The sequence below is a fragment of the Mesoplodon bidens genome, assembly GCF_964165515.1.
Source record: "Mesoplodon bidens genome assembly, chromosome: 19".
Lineage (NCBI taxonomy): Eukaryota > Metazoa > Chordata > Mammalia > Artiodactyla > Ziphiidae > Mesoplodon > Mesoplodon bidens.
The window spans coordinates 20,215,096-20,236,874 of NC_138179.1; the positions used below are offsets into that span (position 1 = coordinate 20,215,096).

General features: G+C 46.0%; 1 protein-coding gene across 1 annotated transcript in view; it reads left to right on the plus strand.

The window, feature by feature from the left end:
- Nucleotides 1-1,229: 1,229 nt before the first annotated feature.
- Nucleotides 1,230-21,779, plus strand: part of NLRP1 (NLR family pyrin domain containing 1) — a gene marked incomplete at both ends in the record, with an annotated part of 165,897 nt that continues 145,347 nt past the window's right edge. Inside the window, 3 exon segments of the mRNA XM_081219839.1 lie at nt 1,230-1,266; nt 2,114-2,264; nt 2,456-2,617. Of these exon segments, the coding sequence (XP_081075965.1) occupies nt 1,230-1,266; nt 2,114-2,264; nt 2,456-2,617 (350 nt within the window).

Genomic DNA, 21,779 nt, shown 5'->3' on the forward strand with positions numbered 1-21,779 from the left:
ACCTTATGTACAAAGTTAAATTACAAACAGCAAATGAGTAGACATTATATGTAACACATTTGACACACAAAGAATTTATAGCTGGAATACATCGAGATCTTATACAAAGCAATTTTTTAAAAAGACACACAACACAGTAAAAATTGGACAAAGTATATGGAATAGGCAATTCACTGAAGAAAAATACAAATGTCAATAACCATATGAGAAAATACACAGCTTCCACTAGGAACCAGGGAAATGGAATTTAAAGCAATAATGAGAGATGATTTTGCATTCGTTATATTGCCAAAAATTAAAAAGATTGATAGTAACAAATGTTAGCAAGAATATGGAGAAACGGGTGCTTTCAGATGCTTGCTGGAAGCAGTGTGAACCCTGAGGTCATTTGGAAGCCATCAGGCATCATCCACCAATGTTTAAACATTCATTCCCTTTACCCCAGCAATTTCACTTCTAGAAACCCAGCCTGAAGAAATACTGGCCTATGTGCAAAAAATACACATACAACAATAGTTGCTGTAGCCCGGTTGGTAATAGCAAAACCGCAGGGGGTTGGGGAATTTGTAAATGTACATCAATAAGAGAGTGGCTAAATAAATTCTGAAACAACAGAATTCTCTGCAAATGTTAAAATCACGCAGTAGGCTTTCGTGTACTGATGCAGAAATATGTTCAAGACATATCATTAAGTAAAATCAAGTTGAAAATAATTTGCACAGTATGATACCACTTGTTTACACACACACACCCCTACATAAAGAGCAACAGGGATATTAGAACACACGTCAAGGTACTGACAATGTTTATCTGTAGGGAAGCGGGATGAGTAATGAGGCAAGAAAGGATGACTTTCACGTGTGGAAGAAATGTTTTGCCCAAAACTCAGATTGAAGTGAACTGTGTGTTCAGCATCTTTGAGGGTGAGATGGAGACCTTTTCTGTGAGGTTTGAGGGAAGGCAGGGCCATGGGTCTCTCAGAGCTGACACCCCTGGGTGAAGGGGCTCCTTGTCAGAGATGAAACCCTGTTGCTTGGGAACATCCAATTAATAGCCCCAGATCGATTTGTCGTCCTTTACTTCTCAGCTATAGGACTTGATATTTATGATTAATGAATCATGTCTGATGATGGTTCCAAACATGCCACAAATCTAACCCACCACTGAGAGGAACATGATTTCTTAGGACCACGTGAAGTCAAACAGCAAGTGATGCCCAGCTAGTCGGCATGAGAGGAGGAAGAGGTCAGTGTCTGGCTCAGAAAGGTAAGTCTCTCCCCAGGGTATTTGGACCCAGCTCATTCCCTTTACCATTCACACTAGATTTTTCACTAACACGCGATAAACCTTGACTTGCGTCTGGAAATTTTAACTTACCGTGGTTTGCTCTGTACTGCTTAAACCTTATAAAAGTAAGAACGTATTAGCATAATACCTATGAAATATACGATTAGATAAATAAATGTCCCCAAAGTATAGCCTTTTATTAGATATCTTCTTCATCAACAGCTATTAAATAACTCTCTCATTTGGACGTTCAGAAAACATTTTGATGTCAAAAATAGGCTTTTGCAATTCAACAATGTACACTGGGCTAGTTCACGTATGTGTTTTTCACTACTCTTCTAGTGGATGAGACGGAGTACAGTGGAAAGGGGATGGTGTGGAAATAAACAGATTTTCAGTTGTGGAGCATAAGTCCAAGAAAGGGAAGGACCATCCCCAAAACCTGACTCACCCTGAGATGCACATCCTTCCAATGCCCTGAGCACACAGACATGAGCCTTGGGGCGCCAGCCACCACCCTGATTCCAGGGGCCTGCAAATCACAGGTCTTCCTTGCAGGGTGGCCCCCAACACCCTTCCCTCCGCCCGAGCTGTGCTCTCCTGGCAAAACCCCAGCCTGCGTGAACCCAATTATTTCCTTTCTGACTGCCAGCAGTGGGGCAGCGAAATGCTGCCAGAGAAAATCACATTAAATGAACTGATGAGTTACAATTTAGATTCACGCTGCTGACAAAATTCAAACAGGAGCAGAGACGGGGAGGTGAGCCCTGCAGAACGTGGTCCTCTACATTTTCTCCCCTTCAACCTCCTCCCGCCCCCATTTCAGCCCAGGAGGGCACCTCACTCTTCACGGAGGACAAAAAGGAAACCATCGACAGAAACTCCCTCCTCTTCTCGCCAAACCTGCTGCTGGGTCCCCGCACTCAGACCCTCATCCCTGCCTCGGTGAAGAACGTCTCTGCTCCTCTCAGGGGCCAGTGTGTGTGCCCTGGACTGCATCCTCCTTCACCTTCTCCGGGAGTCTGCGCCTCTCTCGAATTTTACAATTAACTCAGGTCATTTCACGCCTCTGTTTAAAAGCTTCTGTGGCTCCCTTTGCACTTTAAAAGAACATCCAAAGTCCTGGCCATGGGTGGCCGGGTAGTGGGCTCTTGCCCCCCACCTCCAGGTCACCTTCAGCAGCAGGGGACAGGTCCAGCCCCTCTGCGAGGCTCCCTGCTTCTCAGCCTAAGGGGTCCTCCACCCCGGCTGCACCAGACACCACCCAGGAGCTGGAGGAGTTAACTCCCCTGAAGAAAGACCTCAACCAGCGAGAGAAGGAAGAAAGCAGGTGAATCCCCAGCTCCCATCTCCACCTGGGACATCACCGTGCTCGGAGCATCCCCACCTGATGGAGTTCCAGGTGCATCCAGTAGTACCCCTTCATTAACACACAGGTTGTCAGCTTTCTTCCCTTCCCTGCCTCAATTTCCCCACCTCCTAACTACCTCTCGAGGTCGTCTCCCATGTAAACCACCAGCACCTACGCCCTTGTCATAGGGCTGTGTTTTCTTGCAGGTTTTCTGTCTCTCCCAGCAGACCCTAGAGTAGGCTGGAGCCTCGTCTGTCTTGCTCATCACTGCGTTGTCAGCTCCCGTGCATCCTCGAGGCTCAAATAATAGTGAAGACATGAAAGAATGAGCCGAGACTGCTGATCCACACACACCCCAGCACCCTGCATCTGGACACACATGCACACACACAGAGTAGCAAGCATCACCCACGTTCTGCAGAACCAGAAATCCATCCTTCTTCACCTAAGAAGTTACTAACACCAAGCCCCAGGACACCAATTCTTAGTTTTCATCTCAGTGTTAGCAGATTCCTTGAGGCCTCCTTCTCCAGGGCTATGTTCCCCACTAGGTAGACTCAAGCCTTTAAGAGGAAAAGAAAATAGTTACTTGTGTTTAATGCTAACACATGCCCCCAACCCCTGGTCCTCATCTCCTGAGTTTTTGGTCTTTTAAAGTCTCTCCTACCATGAGATTTCAATCCCTTCCCCCAAAAGTCCATGATGCTCTTTTTCTAAACTACTCAGCTCAGCACTGTCCGGTGTTCTTGAATTGCCTCTATGTCCTGGACTCTGGGTGTGCTCTGCTTGTATTCTTCATGTCAATTTGGTTTTACTGAACAAAACTCAATCTCAGGCCAATTCCAGTACCACCCTTTCCTTCCCTAAAGAAGACTCCAGCCCTAGGTTATGCTCACAGCACCCAAAACGTGCCTGATACACAGTATATGCTCAATAAATCTTGAATTAAAAAAAACACTCCTTTGTAGTAAAACCCCTTTTGGTTGATTCATTGTTTTTAGCAGTTAAATTCCAACATGCCTAGGCATGGTTTGTTTCTTATTTATTCTGATTTGGACTTGCTGAAATTCATGAATCTGTATGTCTTTACACCAAATTTTGGGAAGTTTGGGCCATGATTTCTTCAAATAGTTTTTATCCCATTTTTCCCCTCTTCCACTTCCAGGATGCCAATTATTTGTGTGTTAGAGATTCTGATGTTGCCCGCATCCATCCCTGAAGGTCTGTTCTGTTTTTCCCAATCTTGTTTCTCTCCCTTCCTCAGACTGAGTCATTCCTATTCATCTGTCTTCAAGGTCACTCACTCTTCTATCCCCTCTACTCAACTGAGAAGCCCACCCAGTGAATTGTTTATTTGAGATATTTACTTCTTGGTTCTAGAATTTGCATTTGGTTCTTTTTTGTAGCTTCTATATATCTGCCAAGATTTCTCCTTTTTTATTCATTACAAGCATGTTTGCCATGATTGTAATAGTTGCTTTAATTTTTATTAAAGCAACGATTTTACTAAATTACCAAATTTATTTGGCAATCCCAAATAAAGGCATGGGTCCCGTTTTCCTGGCTCTTCATATGTCAAATAATTTTGCATTGTATCTGAATTTTGCAATTATGTTCTGAAGACTCCGTGTACTTCATATTACTCTGAAATGTGTGAAAAGTGTTAGTGTCTGTTTAACAGGCATCTAACTAGGTTAGACTCAAACCACAAACTGTCTAATGTGCAGTGGACAGATCAGATTTCATTTCAGTTCTTTTAGCCTTAGCTGCAAGCTACTCTGATCAGCCGGAGACTTGGAGCAGAATTTATTTACAGAATTGGGGCTCCCCTCTCTGATTTTCTCATTTCTAGAATTCTTCCCTCACTTTCCAGCAGCTGTCCTCTGGCTCTGTCCTGTTCATCCAGTTGCATAAATGGTTTTCAGTCAGAGTTTTCACTGCTTTATGCTGTATCATGGCTACAGTTTCCCTCAGATTAAAAGTCATGAAAATGGGAAACTCACCGCATGTCCGTCCCTTCCAAGTTTCAAAAACCATTCAAAATCTGCCTGCTTTTGTTCATTCCTCAGAGCCTTCAGGATTTTTATATTTTATCTGTACTTTATAATTATTATCCAAAGGAGGGCCAGTCTGTTAGGCACTTACTCCGTAACACTGGAAGAGAAAACCAAACATGATGTACACATTGACTTAAGAATAATATTTGACATATCAGTTTGTTTATACACACACATTTGTAGTGTAGATTCAGATGCCATAAAAACAAGATTTGGAGACTGGGAGGAGGGGACCAAAAAATAAAGGTAGATGGGTAGAGGAAATGTAGATGGGTAGAGGAAAGGTATATGGAGAAACTTCCAGCTGAGGAAAGCTTCAGCAATCAATTCTGGAATTTCCTTGCAGCCAAGGAAACAAGGAAAATTATATGGATTTCACATGCTTCTGAGGCTGGTAATGGGAAACCTACAAATTCACTGAGGAATTTGCTTTCCTGGTCTTGAACTCAATGGAGTGCCATGGCCTCTCTTGTTGTAGTGATACTCAACAAGAGTATCACATTTACTCTTTAATATTTAAATAGTTACTCCTGATATTTAAAGGTTAAATAATGCAGGTAAAGCATCTCCTATAGAGAGCCATGATGATGATATAATGATAATGATGATGATGGTGATGATGGTGCTGCTGATGATAATGACACTCTTGTTGGTGGTAAGATAACTTCTACATTTATCTTGTGTTTGTAAAGAAGGACCACCTTCACGTACTGACAGATTTTTAACCCAATGCATCAGTTAGTCAGAATGTCAAATGTCACTCTCTTAAGCTGGCTCTAGGGTGAAACTATCTCCCAGGAACCAGCAAACCCAGCATCCTGGAGGCAGAACGCTGTTTTCTGGTCCAGTTAACGGCCTCCTGACTCCTTAGACACTTCAACAGGGCAAGCACTCGGGAAAGGACTGGGCAGCCGGCACTGGGAAGGGCCTCTGGGATCTTCCATTCAATCTGCACATAAGTGCCGGGTGCTTTGTTCTGAGGAATTAATCAGTGAAACAATGATGTGAAGAAGGCACTTGGGGATGGAGGGAAGCATGGTGCATGTTAATCAGCCTTGCATGTGAAGCCAGGACAGGGCCTGGAAAACCCCACACAGCCCCTAAGTTCCCAAGCCCTCCACCTGCCCCGACCCAGGGGCCACCAGGGGGGGCTGGGAGCTCTCATCTGAGCCTCCAGTGGTGGGGGAGGGGGACACCTGCCCAGCTCCATCACGTCCTCCCCACTCACCCCTCTTGATGTGAGAGCCAGCGGCTGAGCTGCGATTCTGTCTGGGGCTGTGCCTTAAGAAGGGTCACAGGCAAGGGTTAGTCTGTGAAGTCAGGGCTTAATCAGTGACCGTAGTCAGGATTGAGGCTGAGGTCACGGGCTGAGGTCAGTATGTGGTAAGGGTTAGGGATAAGTATACGGCCAAGGTCAGGGCTCAGCCTGTGGCTCATTCTGTGACCAGAGAAAAGACTCAGTTATGTTCCTGGTTGGGGCTTAGCTGAGATCAGAGTCAGGGTACTGGGGACCCTGATTAGAACCCCAGGATCTCTGAAGTCCCCTTAGCCAAGGAGGATGTCAGCTCTGGGAGGGAGCTCTCAGAACCCACACGTTAATTAAGTGTGCATTATAATAAGTACTGTCCCAAATAACTCCAGCCCTTGTTCTCCTTTATTGCTTAATCAATTTCTAAACGTGTCCTATCTTTATAGCAGAGAACCTGCGCTTTTTCTTCATCTGAACTTCTGGAAGGTGTAGGGAAACTTCAGGCCTTGCACCCAATTTCTGGATGTGGAAAGAGATGCCTGGGCACATCCTCTCATGCATCTTCGTTGGGTGCCAGCCCGCCCCTGCCTCAGGAACCTTGCTGTCTGCAGCATTCCTCTCCAAGGCCCCCTCCTGGGCCACCCTCGCCCTCCCCATGTGCAGGCCTGGAAGGGGTCCCCTTGTCCAACCTGGCGTGTTATACCCGCCCACAACTCTCCCAGAAACGGCTTCCTATAGAAATGTTGCTGTTTTTTCTCCAAATAATTGAAGGCACTTAGACATAATTGGGATACACAGGGGTTTCTCTCAAAATCTATGCCACCCAAATGGGGAGCTGAGGGCGCCCCTACCAGGCTCACGCTTAGCTTAGCCAACTGGAGTCTGGCTTTCTGCCCTCTGGTAGGTGATTTCCGTGGGAGAGGAGAGAAAACGCCATTAGTTCATTTGTTTTACATACATTTTAAAGTCAAGTTAATATACGCACATATGTTAAAAACACAAGCGACTCAGAAGGGCTTATGATGAGAAGCACCCACCTTATCCCCGACACCCATGGCACATTGTAGAGACTTGGGAAATACTTGCTGGTTAAGACTTTACCACTTCTGTCTTCATGGAACCCAGGGAGGGTGGAGAGGAGAGCTTTTCCTCTCTCACTTCACCCAATATCTGCTCGTGAACCTGGGTGTTATTGCTGTGGTCAGCACGGACAAGACACAGCTTAATCAAATATGCTCCCACCTGGAAACAGTCTCTGTCTACATGGTGAAGTTGGACATTAAATCAGGTATTTATTACGCCAGGAAGAAGGAAATAACTGGCAAGATAAAAATCAAAGGGAGCCTTTTAGAAATCCAGGGAAAAGTCCAGCCAGGGTGCAGGGTGGGAGCTGGGGATGTTGGGGAATGGGGGATGCTGGTCACCTACATTTCAGCCAAACTTTGAAGGATAATAGAGGAAGAAATGAGTAAGCTCTTGCAGGTGGGAAGGTGCTGGATGTTGAGGGAATGAGTGACGGAGTCCAGACCAGGAAGAGCCAGAAACTCCATGGCCTTCTTCCTGCAGACTTCCCAGGCTTCCTGGGAAGCCATATTTCAAGCGACCTCGGTTTCTGCATCTGTAGGATGGGGAAAATAATAATACCAAGCAGACTTACACGAGGTGATACATGTAGGGCACTTAGCATGGTGTCCGGAAGACAATGAGCTCAGCAGGTCTTAGCTAATCATAACACCCCATCTTCCTCCCCACCCCATGCACCCTGCCCACCCCAGACATTCCCAAATGCACTTTCTTTTCCCTCCAAGGTTAGGGCATCCGATTGTCCCACCAAGATCCTCATCTGCGTTAAATGAGATGCTGGTGCCTGGGAGGAGAGAGCATCTGAGACCAGCCAGGGCCTGTTCTGGTGGGTTGTTTTGAGGGGTCCCTAGTGCATATCTGCTCAGGTCCCTCTACCTGCAGGCAACTGCCTCCCCAGTGACAATCAGTTTGGGGCTTCCAATCCCTGAAGTAGTATCTGCACATACAGTATTTGCTGCAGCTTCGATGGAGGCTGATTGGAAGGGTGATTTTTGCAGGGGTTTTGGCTCCATGGGTTTGCTGCCTTTGATCTGCATCTTTCTAGCAGAAATGTGAGATGGGCCTCAAACCAGAGCCGCAGGTATGTGTCTCTGTGAGCCAGGCTGAGTCTGCCCTGCCCTGCCCCAGCATGGCATGGGGACAGAAAGAATGACTCCCAGGGCTTGCAATTCCCTAAAGGTGACCTAGACGGATCAGTGATGCGATGACCGACTCACGGCTTTAAGATCCTTCCCAGGAGCTTGTCTAGCATCTGTTAGCAAACCTCCAGGGACGGGCTTCTCCGCATCACTCCCAACACCTCATTCACCCATGAACAGCTCAGACTGAGATCAATCGCTTATGTTGAGCTGAAATCTATCCATCTTGGGAAGAGTTAAAGAGACAATCACTAGGCCCTCCTTGTTGAAGCCTCCCCCTCCCCCCACTCTGCCTAGAAGCATTAATTCCATTATCAAATGGTCAGCCCTGGGGACTGAACATTCAAAGGCTTAAAGCAAGGTAGGTTAATTAAAATCTTTGATCGAAGCCCCATAAACAGCATAAAACTTCTCTTAATTATCCTGGATGGTCTCACAAGCATTAAAGCCAAAGGCGAGACAATGAAGAGGCTGGGAGGTGGGTGGGAGGTGAGAAGCTGGGAGGAGAGTATCCCGAGAGGAACAGCTACCGGGATGGAAGCTGCCATGTTGCTGCTCCCATCAGCGCTCCATGCCTGGACATTAGAGGCAGAGAAACCTACCCTTGCTTGTCTAACAGTTACTCACCCAGCACTTCCTATGTCAGCTGCTCCCCCAGATGCTGGGAGCACAGGAGAAAGACCCAGAACCTGCCACTGAGGAGGGGCCAGAGTCTCATGAGGAGGCAGAGTGGACACTTGCAGTATGATGTGACAAGCACCACCGAGCAGAGCGGGCAGGATGGGGGCTGTGGAATCACAGAGCAGGAGCGCCCAACCCAGCCTGGGAAGATCAGGGAATGCTTTCCCAGAGGGTGACCTTGAGTCAGGATAAGAAGGATGTGACAGGGGAAAGTCAAGGGCAAATTCTGGGCTGAGTGGAGAGACCTGGAAGTGAGAACAGGCTCAGGAGACAAGGTTACAACGTGGGTTCCAATTGGACCATTGGTTATTGCCCAGAAGAGGGGTTTTGTGTCCAAGGGCCAGGGGCTCTGTGAGCACTTCTCTGAGCCGTTGAGGGAGCATGCTACCGCAGGACATCAGGGGAGGAAAGGGGTCACTAGACCCAAAAAGCAGGGACCAAGGGCCAGGAACATCTCAAGGCAGGTCCATCTCAGCATCCTGCAGCCCAGGCAGGAGCAGTGTGGCGGCCCCCTCTGGCAGCCACAGATCAAGGGGAAAACAAAGTTTTCCTGAATCACCAACATCCCACCTCAAATGCTTTGCTGTTCTGAACATAGAAGATCACAGTGTCAAAAGATAAGTTGAGATGTATTTAAATTTTTAAGAGTTTATTTGAGCAAAAATCAATTCAAACCTGACAGTTTCAAACTGAAAGTGGTTAGGAGTGTACCAACAACAGGAGCTAGAGGCAAGACTTTTTTGAAAAGACACAGAAGTCAAAGCAAGAAAATGACTTGGCTACAGTTGAAGTGGTTGTCTGATTTGGGAAAGCCTAGCCGGCTGTTTGTGATTGGTTGTCCTCAGGTTTTTATTTCCTAACCTTGAGGCACATACAGGCTTCAGTTCTGGTTTACTTATATATGCTGCCAAGGTGTCTATGCCAAGGTGGTTGCCAGACTGGGACCACCCCAGTCTGGTGGACTCATTTTTAATTAACGTACCAGCAGCCACCAAGGGAAGGTTCTGGTGAATGATACTCACTCTTCTACCAACTGTTTGTGCTCCTGCTGTTTCCTCCACCTCAGATAGACTAGCCCCCTTCTTGGCAGGTCCTGCTCACCTTTCTAGGTCTGATTCAAATGCCCCCTCTTCCAGGAAGCCCTTCTGGCTGTTCCTCCATCTGAAATCTAGGGAGTGCTCTTTCTCCAGTACTCAGCTCCCCAGCTGTGCTGCAGTCTAGCCTTTACCAATATCCCTTGAGTCCTGTGAAGCAGGTTTATATCCCTACTTAGCTTCTGGATACCCTGCGGCCTTCTCCAAGTCACTCAATTCCCACTGAGCCTCTGATTCCTCATCTGTAAAATAGGGGAAGCAATCTGTCCAGAAACCCCTTGGGCATCTTGTTAGAATGCAGATTCAGATTCAGTGGGTCTGGGATTAGCCTGATATTCCATATTTCTAACAGAGTCTCAGGTGATGCCATTGCTACTGGTTCAGGACCACCCTTCCAGTAGCAAGAAGTGATATATTCAGTTCCAGTGAGGATTACAGAGCGTTCTAAAGGGCCTGCCCACGTTAGGGGCTCAATAAGTTGGAAGCTTTTTTAGTTCTATTATTATCTCTATCACCTGTGCTTGGCATGCAGTCAGTGCTGGAAATAATGGTAGCGAGTATCATTACATGTTATCTCCCCGGCTACCTGGCCAGTGTCCTGAGGGCAGGGTATGTGCCTAATTGAAATGCCTTACACAGAGAAAGCAAAAGTACGCAGCTGGGAAGGAAAGAACACAGTCGTTTTTACCAAGCTTTGCGGGGTAGGGGGTGGTTCGCTCTTGTGAGACCCTTCTCTCCTGGGTTCCGAGCATATATGCAGAAAATCATGGCCAGGGAGGGGGTCATCCCACCCCCACAACTGCCTGCAACCTCATCCTGTGAGAGGAACACCAGCTGCCCCCAGAAGCTTCCCTCCCCTGAGGCTGATTTCCAACGGAAATGAGCTCTCAGCCTCAGAGCATCTGTAAGCAGAGGGAAACAGTTGGCTTCATAACCTTGGGGGAAAAAAGGCAAATAAAGGAGTCTCGAAAGATTTATCAGAGACCCCAGGAAGCTGTAAAACATATGTTGTAACATATTGGTCCTTGACAGGCTCTAGCAACAAGGAAACCCTTCCCTTCATGCACTGGCTGAGGCTGAGTTAATGAGAACCTGTTTCACCTCCTGCCTGGGGGGTAGAGTCATCCTCTCCGGCCCCTGTGGGGATGCATCTATAGAGCCTCAGTCTCAGGCCTGTCAAACCAGCTGAGGAGGACTCCACACCCAGCTGAGGGGCTCTTCTGCCTCCAGCCCCCCAGATACAGGTGTGAGCCCCAGGTGTTGACAACCCTTCATGTCCTCAGTGGCAGAGCCCAGCTTTGTCACCCAGGTGCCTGGAGCCCTTCTCCCTTCAAGGAAGCGGTGAGGTCAAGTCCATTGCCCCAGGGATGGGGAGGGCACTCACAGCCTGGAACAGCTATTCTCTGTCCTGATTACACCCTGGAGTCACCTGGGGGGCTTTAAAACTATACAGATGCCTGGGACACCCCTCCAGGTGTTCTGAATTCTGGGGTGCTGCCTAGGCATCAGGATTTTTAAAAGCTCTGGGGTGATCCTAATGAGTATATGAGCACCCAGGGGTGAGAACCACTGGCTTAGAAAAAAAAAGGTTATTGCTCAGATTTAACTTTCAAAAAGGAGATTTTAAAGACTTCCATGGAACAATAGAGCATTTTTGATTTGCAAGAGAAACAGCTTTCTTTTTAAATGCCACCAAAAAAAAAAAAAGATCAAAGCCTGGAGGGCCAAGAAAACAGAGTTGGAAGGATGCTGAACAGGAGGTGAGAGGAGTTTTTCCACTCCAAAGGCAATTAAATTCTCTTAGGAGGAACAAGAGATTAGAAAGGAGACCAAGCAAGGGAGACAGAGGTGAATTTCCCTCGCCAACAGATAAGTTGGAGAGCAGAGGGTCTTCTCTATGTTTTCCACCTGGAACCTTGGCAGCTACCTGGAGGAGTGGGGGAATGACATCAGTAGGGTAGAAGTGGTGGCAGAAAGAGCCCTCCTTCTGAGTTGTCCTACCATGTGGCCCAGAGACCTGTCCCCTGTCTGCGTCTAAAGACTATTATTGTACCCAAACCTCATGGGCTTCTGCAGCTCCTGCTTCAGCTTGGGGAGGGGTCTGGAGAGCAGGGGACACCAGCAGTAGGTACAGAGGCTGCCTGAGAGTAGTAAAGGGACCAAGCACCCTTCCCACAAAGGGATGAGAGAGAAGACCAGAAGGCAAGATGCCTTCACCTAGAGGTGACTGAGCAGTGAGTTACTTTGAATCCAAAGCTGGTTTGTTTCTGCTGAGTGGAAATGGGGGCGCCCAGGAACAAGTGAAGCTTACTTATAAAAAATTAAGAAAGTTACATTTCTGCATATCTGAGTGTAACTGTAAACCTTAAACCCACTGTGAGGTCCATCCAGAAAGAAGAAATATACACTGCTAGTGAATAGGAAGAGATGCTGGGCCTCAGCAGTAATCCAAGAAACACAAATCAAAACACCAGTAATTGGGCCTCCCTGGTGGCGCAGTGGTTGAGAGTCCGCCTGCCGATGCAGGGGATACGGGTTCGTGCCCCGGTCTGGGAGGATCCCATATGCCGCAGAGCGGCTGGGCCCGTGAGCCATGGCCGCTGGGCCTGCGCATCCGGAGCCTGTGCTCCGCAACGGGAGAGGCCACAACAGTGAGAGGCCCGCATACCGCAAAAAAAAAAAAAAAAAAAAAACACCAGTAATACACCACTTGGGTCCCTGGATGGGAGGTGTTTTAAAATCTGATACCTGTGTTGGCAAAGGCAAAGAAACCAGCCTCTGCTATATTGATGACGAAATGCATGTCCTCTTTCGTAGGGACACCTGGGTAATGAGAATTAACAGAATTACAATGAGTACACTTTTGGTGCAGCCATTCTAAAAATTTCACCTAAGGAAATAATCAAGGATTACAGAAAACTTTGGGAATGGACCTGTTCGTTAGAGTTTTTATTATTATGATCCTAAAAAATTGGTAAACAAAACTGAAATGTCCAATAATACAGAAATGGACCAAAATATACTGCATTATGAGATATTTGGTGAAGTATTATAAACCATTAAAATAATTTTAGAAATATGTTTAGTGACTTGGAAAGGTGTTCATAATATATTGGTAAGTGAGGAAACAAGTTAAAAATTCCTAATCATTGTATATATGCATAATATATTTATATATAATTGATATATGTGAAAAAATGGGAGGATCTACCTCTACAATATTAACATTGGTCCTCCTGGAGTAAAGGCATTATTATTCTGATTATATTTTCTTCTTTTTTTTCTTAACTTTATTTTCTAGTTTTTCTACAGTAAGCATGTATTATTTGTGACTTTAAAAAGAAACTTCCCATGAAAGGTGGTGGATGAAACACATACATTTGTTCTGTTCTATCTCAAACCCCACTAAAAGGGCAATAAAATTATTTTCTTTTAAGGGATAAGCCCATAAGGTTTTTTGGTTTTATTTTTTTAAGTGAAAGGATACAGTTGCAACAAAATGTTGGAAGCTGGAAAGAAGTTGGAGGAGTTATAACTAAGAAATCTGAATTCTCAATTAGGAGCAAGGAAAGCTAACAGGTAACCTGGTTTGCATCTCAGACCACCCACCACTACTACCCTGTGCCCCTGGAAATGAGGGTTAAAATGTGACTAAAACAATGCCATTGGTTGAAAGTCTATTGAAGTAGTAATAGTTAGATCCCAAGACCCTTTCTTCACTCCCACTGAAGGACTGAAGGCTTAGCCTCTGGTAGGTCTATTCTCTGGGGAAACAAAAAGCATAGGGACTGGGAACACCAAGAACAATTGAGAGCAGAGGGGGTTAGTAAAAGTTCACATGTTTGATGTTGCCCCACTGCCAGCCTCTTCCCTCCCTCAGCTCCCAGAAAGTCAAGCAGGACAGGGGAAGACCTTCTCTAGGTCATCTGACAATCCCAAAAGGAAAAACCTAAAGATGCTAATATTGGAGGGGGGGGTCCCCAAAGACCACTATAGTAAAGCCTATAATCTACCAGCTCCCCTGCAAGCATAGCTTCTAGTCAGATTTTAAATACACACCACAACCAAGGCCCCCAGATATTTGAAGAAAATTTTGATGTGAAAGACAGAAACTTAAACAAACATGGGGGCAAAAGCAACTTGGAGGAAGCAGAGACCATGCAAGGGGGGCGGGGAAGCTATCAATCATAGCAGGGAGGAGAAGATTGTCATCAAAAAAGGAATGAAACAAAAAAAAATAACAAATAGCTCTTGAAAGCTAAAATTAGGCAGAAATGAAAATAGAAAGGCAGAAAATAAAGTTGAGTGAAATCTTCCAGAAAATAAAACAAAAGACAAAGATGTGAGGAAAATAGGAGAAAAAAATATAAGATCTTGGAGGGCTAGTCCAAAAGGTCCAACACGCACACAATAGGAGTTTCAGGGAATTCCCTGGTCATCCAGTGGTTAGGACTCTGAACTTTTACTGCTGAGGACTCCGGTTCAATCCCTGGTCAGGGAACTAAGATCCCACAAACCACATGGCCAAAAAAAAAAAAAAAAAGTAGGAGTTTCAGAAGAGGGGTGGGAGAGAGAACATCATGAAAGGAAAAATTGAATAAAAATTTTCAAAACTGCAGGCCTCAAGTTGAATGGGGTCATCAGGTGCCCAACAATGTGGATAAAATAAGCCCATATGAAGGCACATGCTCCCAAAGCATCAGAGCACTGGGAACAAGAGGAAGTTTCCACAAGCTTCCAGATTTCATACGAAGGATCAAGAAGTAGAATGGCTTAAAACTTAACAGCAGGGCTTCCCTGGTGGCGCAGTGGTTGAGAGTCCGCCTGCCGATGCAGGGGACACGGGTTCGTGCCCTGGTCCGGGAGGATCCCGCATGCCGCAGAGCGGCTGGGCCCGTGAGCCATGGCCGCTGAGCCTGCGTTTCTGGAGCCTGTGCCCCGCAACGGGAGAGGCCACAACAGTGAGAGGCCAGCGTACCGCAAAAAAAAAAAAAAAAAACTTAACAGCAGCACTGGAAAACTAGACAAGTAAGCGATGCCTTTAATATTCTGAAGGAAATGATTTCCAACTTGTAAGTCTTTACCCAACCAAGCTATCAATTATGTGTAAAGATTAAATAAAAGTACTTTCAAAAAAAAATCTACCACCCAGGTGTATTTCTCATGAAGACACTGGAGATGTGTTTCAGCAAATAAGGGGAGTAAACAGAGAAAGAGAAACATGGAACAGAGGAAACAGGAGCTCCAACAGGGGAGATTCCCTGGAGAGGGAATCTCCAGGATGCTGGGACAGGAGGTCCCAGATAACAACCAAGCAGCAGGCTGAGAGGACGCACAGCTCAGACCAGAACTGGTCAAAGAAATGGAAAGTACAGAATTCCCGGTATGTCTGAACACCTTAAGAAGAGATTTAGACAATTGGCAGAGAGTTTGGTGTTGGGTTGGTGATAAGTCCATAGAAAATCAATGAAATTTAAAAAGCCAAGACAATAATGAACTGCATGGAAGATTGGGCAAGAAAGGAAAAGTAAGCCTAAGAGATTAGATGATCCTACTGTCAAGGGACTTACAGCGGCATCATAATGTGAACATTGCTGGGTGATCTCACCAAAACCATTACCATCTCCTGGGAGGACAGGGAATGGGGTGGCCAGGGCGACGACAGAGGAAAATCATTGTCATCTACAGAAGGAAACCGGTAGATAGGGCCTAAAACTGAAAAATCAAGAAGTTGCTACAAGCTCCATATTTAAAAGATAAAAGATAAATACCAAAATAATGGACTGAAAAGTTGAAAATTTTTGCCTCTGGGGATAGAAAAAAGGGAGAGGGACTCCTTCTAGTAACAAACTTCCTAGACATATTAGGCTCTTTAAATTAGTTATAACTTTGGACTTCCCTGGTAGCTCAGTGGTTAAGAATCCGCCTGCCAATGCAGGGGACATGGGTTCGAGCCCTGGTCCGGGAAGATCCCACATGCTGTGGAGCAACAAGCCCATGTGCCACAACTATGGAACCTGTGCTCTAGAGCCCGCATGCCACAACTACTGAAGCCCGTGTGCCTAGAGCCCATGCTCCGCAACAAGAGAAGCCACCACAGTGAGAAGCCTGCGTACCGCAACGAAGAGTAGCCCCCACGTGCCACAAGAGAAAGCCCGTGCGTGGTGACATAGACCCAAAGCAGCCATAAATAAATAAATAAATAAATATTTTAAAAATTAGGTATAACTTTGATAAAAATAAAAACAAATTGTACATTTTTATATTGGGCATTTGAACAGAAGGATTTTTGAAGTCTCTTTCAGCTATAATCGTCCATAACTCGAAGTTACTTTTCTAGGAATCACAATAAGCAGCTTTCTTGAACTTGAGGGCTTTCAGGGTCACTTGTCGATTGTGAAATGACCCCCTTAAGTCAGCAAATAGATCAGATTCTCATTTCTCTGTGTGCTTGGTTTAGGGGTTCATCTTGGCATGCCTGCCCTGAGCCATGTGATTCGGTGGTAAAGCATAGGACGGATGAGATTTGGAGGCAGGTCAGCTTTCCTCAGACTCCCCCCAACTCCTACCCCAGATGGACCCCTGAACCTGGCCAGTCAAGGGCAGCTCCTGCCCCCACTGGGGGCTCTCCTAGCCCCACCCTCCCCAGCACTCCCTCTGCATCCTCATAGAGCTGCCGATTATGCTCCCTGCAACAGCACAGATCCAGCTCAATCGGGCACCAGCCTTGTCTCCACCACCTGTTCACCACTGACAAGGCATTTGTACCCACTTCACATCCACAGTGTGTGCTGGGGGCCGTGGCCTTGGGCTGACTCACTGCCGGGAAAACGTGGCCGCTTCCAGCCAGTGAACGGATGACACCAGGAGCCACCAGCTTGGCCACCCAGTGAACACAGCAGCCAAGCTTTTCTCCACCCTTGAGTTAGCATTTATTACTCTTAAAATAAGGCAGTGCTGTGCAGCATTAATTCAGGACAAGGAGCTGCAAATTCCAGGCCCTTTTGAAGGCTTGTTTTCACAATGAATTAATGGGTCTTAATTTAACAGGGCATCGACAAACTGGGCTGCTGGAAGAATTCCAAGAAGCTGCTTTCTGCCCTGGTCCTGACCCTCTGCAGCCACTACACCGACTGACTGACTGACCGCAGCATCACAATGCAAAATAGTAACAGAGGTAGTGAATATTCACCCAGTGCTTCCTATGTGTCCAAGTGTGGTGCTAAGTGCTTTATATGCATATAAATTTAATTTATCATTAAATTTATAAATTTAATAAATTAATTTTATGCACTTAATTTTCACAAGAAGTCCTTGAAGTAGACACAATTACTATCTTCACTTTACAGAAGAGAAAATAAGTTTACCAAGGCAAATTTGCTTAAGATCACATGGGTAGGAAGCAATAGTGCCAAAGTGTGAACCCATGTCTTGGTAGAAGTCCCCAGAAAAGTCCTCTTTGGGGGATACGTGTGCCCCAAATACAGCATTTTGTAACCAGGTACTTTCCTTTTGCTTGAAGACCGTCCTCCAAGTTAGATGAAACTTACTGGCCTTAAATACAAAACAGGCTGATAAAAAAAAGAATGAAATTTTGCCCTTTGCAGCAACATGGATGGAGTTGGAGGGCATTATGCTAAGTGAAATAAGTCAGAGAAAGACAAATACTGTATGATATCACTTATATGTGGAATCTAAAAAATACAACTATTGCCTATTTTTAAAGAAAGCAGACTCACAGATATAGAGAACAAACTAGTGGTTGCCAGTGGGGACAGGGGGTGGGGAGGGAATCTAGGGGGAGGGGATTAAGAAGTACAAACTATTATGTATAAAATAAGCTATAAGGATATGTTGTACAACACAGGGAATATAGCCAATATTTTATAACTACAAACGGAGTATAACCCTTAAAAATTGTGAAGCATTATATTCTACACCTGTAACTTATATAATACTGTACCTCAACTATACTTCAATTAAAAAGTAAAACTAAAAAAATTTAAAATAAAAACCATAAAACAGGTTGATGCAACTTGATTATAATGCAGCTATTTGAAGTTAGGAGCAAATGCTCTGCTTGCCATGTAGAAGAAGTACAATTGAAAAGGATTGCTAGGCCACTTGTTCCTCAACAGCCACTAGGTGCCTGGCTGTTTTCAGGAAGTGTTAGAATGAGACCCGAGATCAGCTTTCTGGGATAGCTTTGCTGGCGCCATGACCTTGCCAAGACCCTCAGCTGGGTTGCTGTCCCACCTGGCTAGAGAGGTAGCCCCACTTGCTCAGCAACCTGCAGGCTGCAGGTGTCTCCCCTCCCATGCCCTTCCCAGGTATTGGTGGGCCTGCCAGGATGGGTGAGTCGCTGAGAACCCAGGAACCAGTCAGCTACTTCCACACCACGGTACAGCAGGAATTCCGCCATAGCTGGACCTTCTCTCTCTGGGCTTCCATTGGGTCCACCCAGCGAATGGGGCACAGATCTCCGCTCCCAGATCCCACGGACCTCTCAGGTCGTGCTGCCTCCTCAGGGCTATTCCAGGAGGGCTGGGGGTGCTCCACCTGGGACCCGCGTACAACTATACTCTCAGCCTTTTCCCCCACCATTTTGGTTTTTTTTTTTTCCTTCTCCCAGCATTTGGAATTCTTTCAGTTCCAGAGACCAGATGGCAGCTACTTCTCTCAACCTCCTAGACTTAAACATTTTTGTCTAAATGTCCAAAAGAGCTTTCTATAACATAACCTCCAGGAAGAAATTCACAACTGTTTCCTTTCCGCCATACCATGCCCCTTCTCTGAAGTAAGGAACATAGAATGATGGGGCTGCTTAGAATTGGAGGGAAGGTTATACTAAAGGAGGTAAAGAAAGGTCTGTAACGTTTTACAACTACTTTCCTGCCATGCCAAGCTCTTCCTCTGTTAATTAATTGATTTACTCATACAGTTGCATGCTATAGCAGCTCACACTGGCTCTAAGAGCTAATTGTTCCATTTTCAGGGAATCCACAAGCTGACTGTTAATACATTCATAACTTGAAATCAGTCACGGTAAAAGTATTTACATCACAAAAAGCGGCCAACACTGCAAATGGGGGCACACCTCTCCCCTCCACAGAGCCGGTTGTTAAACATTAACTAGCACACCACTGCTTACATCCACCTCCTTCCACCAAGTCTTTAAGGTGGATTTTACAAAGTTTAGAGTATCAAGGATGTTGATCACTGCCAGTCCCACTTACTTCTACTTCTTTTTTTTTTTTTTTGCGGTACGCGGGCCTCTCACTGTTGTGGCCTCTCCCGTTGCGGAGCACAGGCTCTGGATGCGCAGGCTCAGCGGCCATGGCTCACGGGCCCAGCCACTCTGCGGCATGTGGGATCTTCCTGGACCGGGGCACAAACCCGTGTCCCCTGCATCGGCAGGCAGACTCTCAACCACTGCGCCACCAGGGAAGCCCTACTCTCCTTTATACCACTCCAGACTCACCTGAAGTACTGAGCCTCCGACACTCTCAGAGGGACATGAGCAAACTGGACTTGACCAAATGCAAGTGGCTTAAGATAATATCAAGGATCAGAATCCACTGTGTTGGAGGAACATTTGGAGGAGCTGGCAGTGCTTCTCCTGGAGAAGAGAAGACAGAGGGGAACCGGAGACCAGCTTCAAGGATCTGAAGGGCTGTCATGGGTCAGAACGAACAGCCTTCAGCTGTGGGGTCTCATTATCCAGACCTAGTTCAGGAATCCAAATTGGTGGAATCCACTGAGAGATGGATCACAACTAAACCTGAGTCTGTGTTTCCCATACTCACGGCTTAAGCTGCCTTAAAAGGAAGGGGGCTGGATGGATTCTGCAGGGCCTGGACGGAAGCAATGCTCATAATCATAACAGCTCCCACTCTTCCAGTGCTTTCTGCACACGGATATGAAATAAGCACTCTACGTATATTTCATCTTTATAGCAACCCCAGGGGCTAGGTCCCATTTACAGTGAAGGAAACTGAGGTTTGGAGAGATTAAGCAACTAGATGGCAGAAGAGCTGGGAATCAAGACCCTATCCTCTGACCCCAAATTATGTGCTTAAATGCTACTGAACTAGGCAGAGGTACCACAGAAAAAGACAGAAGCATCAGCTGAGAGAATCATAATGGTGATAGCCAACACCTGCATGGCACATAGGACGGGATGGGCCCAATTTTTTTTAATTGATGTATAGTTGATTTACAATACTGTGTTATTTCAGGTGTACAGGAAGGTGATTTGGTTTTATATATACATATATATGTATATATATTCTTTTTCAGATTCTGAGTGTTTTACATATATCACAACACTTATTTCACCAACTCTTGGAGACAGTGACTATTATTCCCATCTACAGGAGGGGAAACAGAGCATGGAGAAGTTAAGCAATTTGTCCAGCGTCACTGGTTAGTAAGCGGTGGAGCTGGAATTCTCCTAACTGCTACACTGCCCCCCACCCCGACCTGAACTAGGACTCAAGGGTCTCTATCTAAGTGGCCTTCTAGATTCCAGCATCTGTGACTCCCTTCTTAGAAGTCTCAGGTACAGACACACCTTTCCCAGTGGCTCACTACACACTCTTGTCAAAGTCACAAACGGGCAGGGGGTGCCCTTGGCCCCTGCAGTAGCTGAGTTTTGTCCCTTCCCAGCTCCAATCCCATCTGACAGCCACACCTCTCTTCAGGGGTGGTGGATACTGCCCACAGAGACCGACGCCAGCCACCCTAGCCACCCGTCCCAGAGCCCCAGCCTCTCTGCCACTTCACTCCAGTCTCCGACAAGCGTGGCTATTTTGGGTGAGAAATGAGGCAGGCAGAAAAAATTTCATTTAAGCAATTAAAGAATAACTGCATTTTTCAAGATTAACTTCATGTTCGCAGATTGAATGCAAAAAGCTGTTAGCCGAGCATTTCCATTTCTGTACCTGACATGAAGAATGGGAATATTTGTTCTGCCCGGGAGGATTACACCTTCCATTAATCTCCATTTTATTGAAAGTTTAAATAACAGAGCGACACAATGTGATCAATTAGCAGCGTAATTCCAAGGAGATGTCATAGTAAAATTAAATCTCGAGCACATCCGCTGCAAAGATGCCTGCAAGTTCTCTCCAGCCTCCCTTCACCATTGCAGTGTGTATATTTTAATTGAAAGTTTATTCTGCTGTGTGCCTTGTCTACTAAATTTTAATTTAACACTGTAATGAGAAGGGTGTTTCTGAGGAGCTCTTCACAGACAAGTTGAGGAGGTTACACAAATTAAGAGAACGAGTGAGTTTGTGGCACTTTCCAGGCAGCTGTGGGAAGAGAGGAGTCCCCCCCCTGATCATTTGGAGAGGATCCCAGGAACCAGAGAACCAGCCCAGGGGACATTTAGCATCTGTGACAGCTGGGCCAAAGGATGACCCCACCATAAAGGAAGAGATTCCAGGCAAAACAAGAACTGTGTCTCTTCTCCCTTCTCCTGCCTTCCAGAACCCTTCTAGCACCCCCTATAGGGAAAACCCAATAGGAAAGCAACTGGCCAAGTGAGAATGTGGTCTCAGCCCCAGCTTTGCAAAGGAGAGTAGAGAAGGGCAGGTCTGGAGGGGAGAGGCAGTCACTTTGTAACCAATATAATACTTTGGGGAACATGACTTTGCCCCTCTGACCCTTAGCTTCCCCTGTAAAGTAGGAATAATAATACCCAGTCCTCAGGGTTGTGGTGAGAATCCAGCGAGTTGGACTGGGTGGGGATTTAAAGCATAAGATTCAAAGGTGGGAAGGATTGTTCTTTTTCCACTGCTTCTTAGAAAGATCACAAGGGAGCTTCTCCTTCTG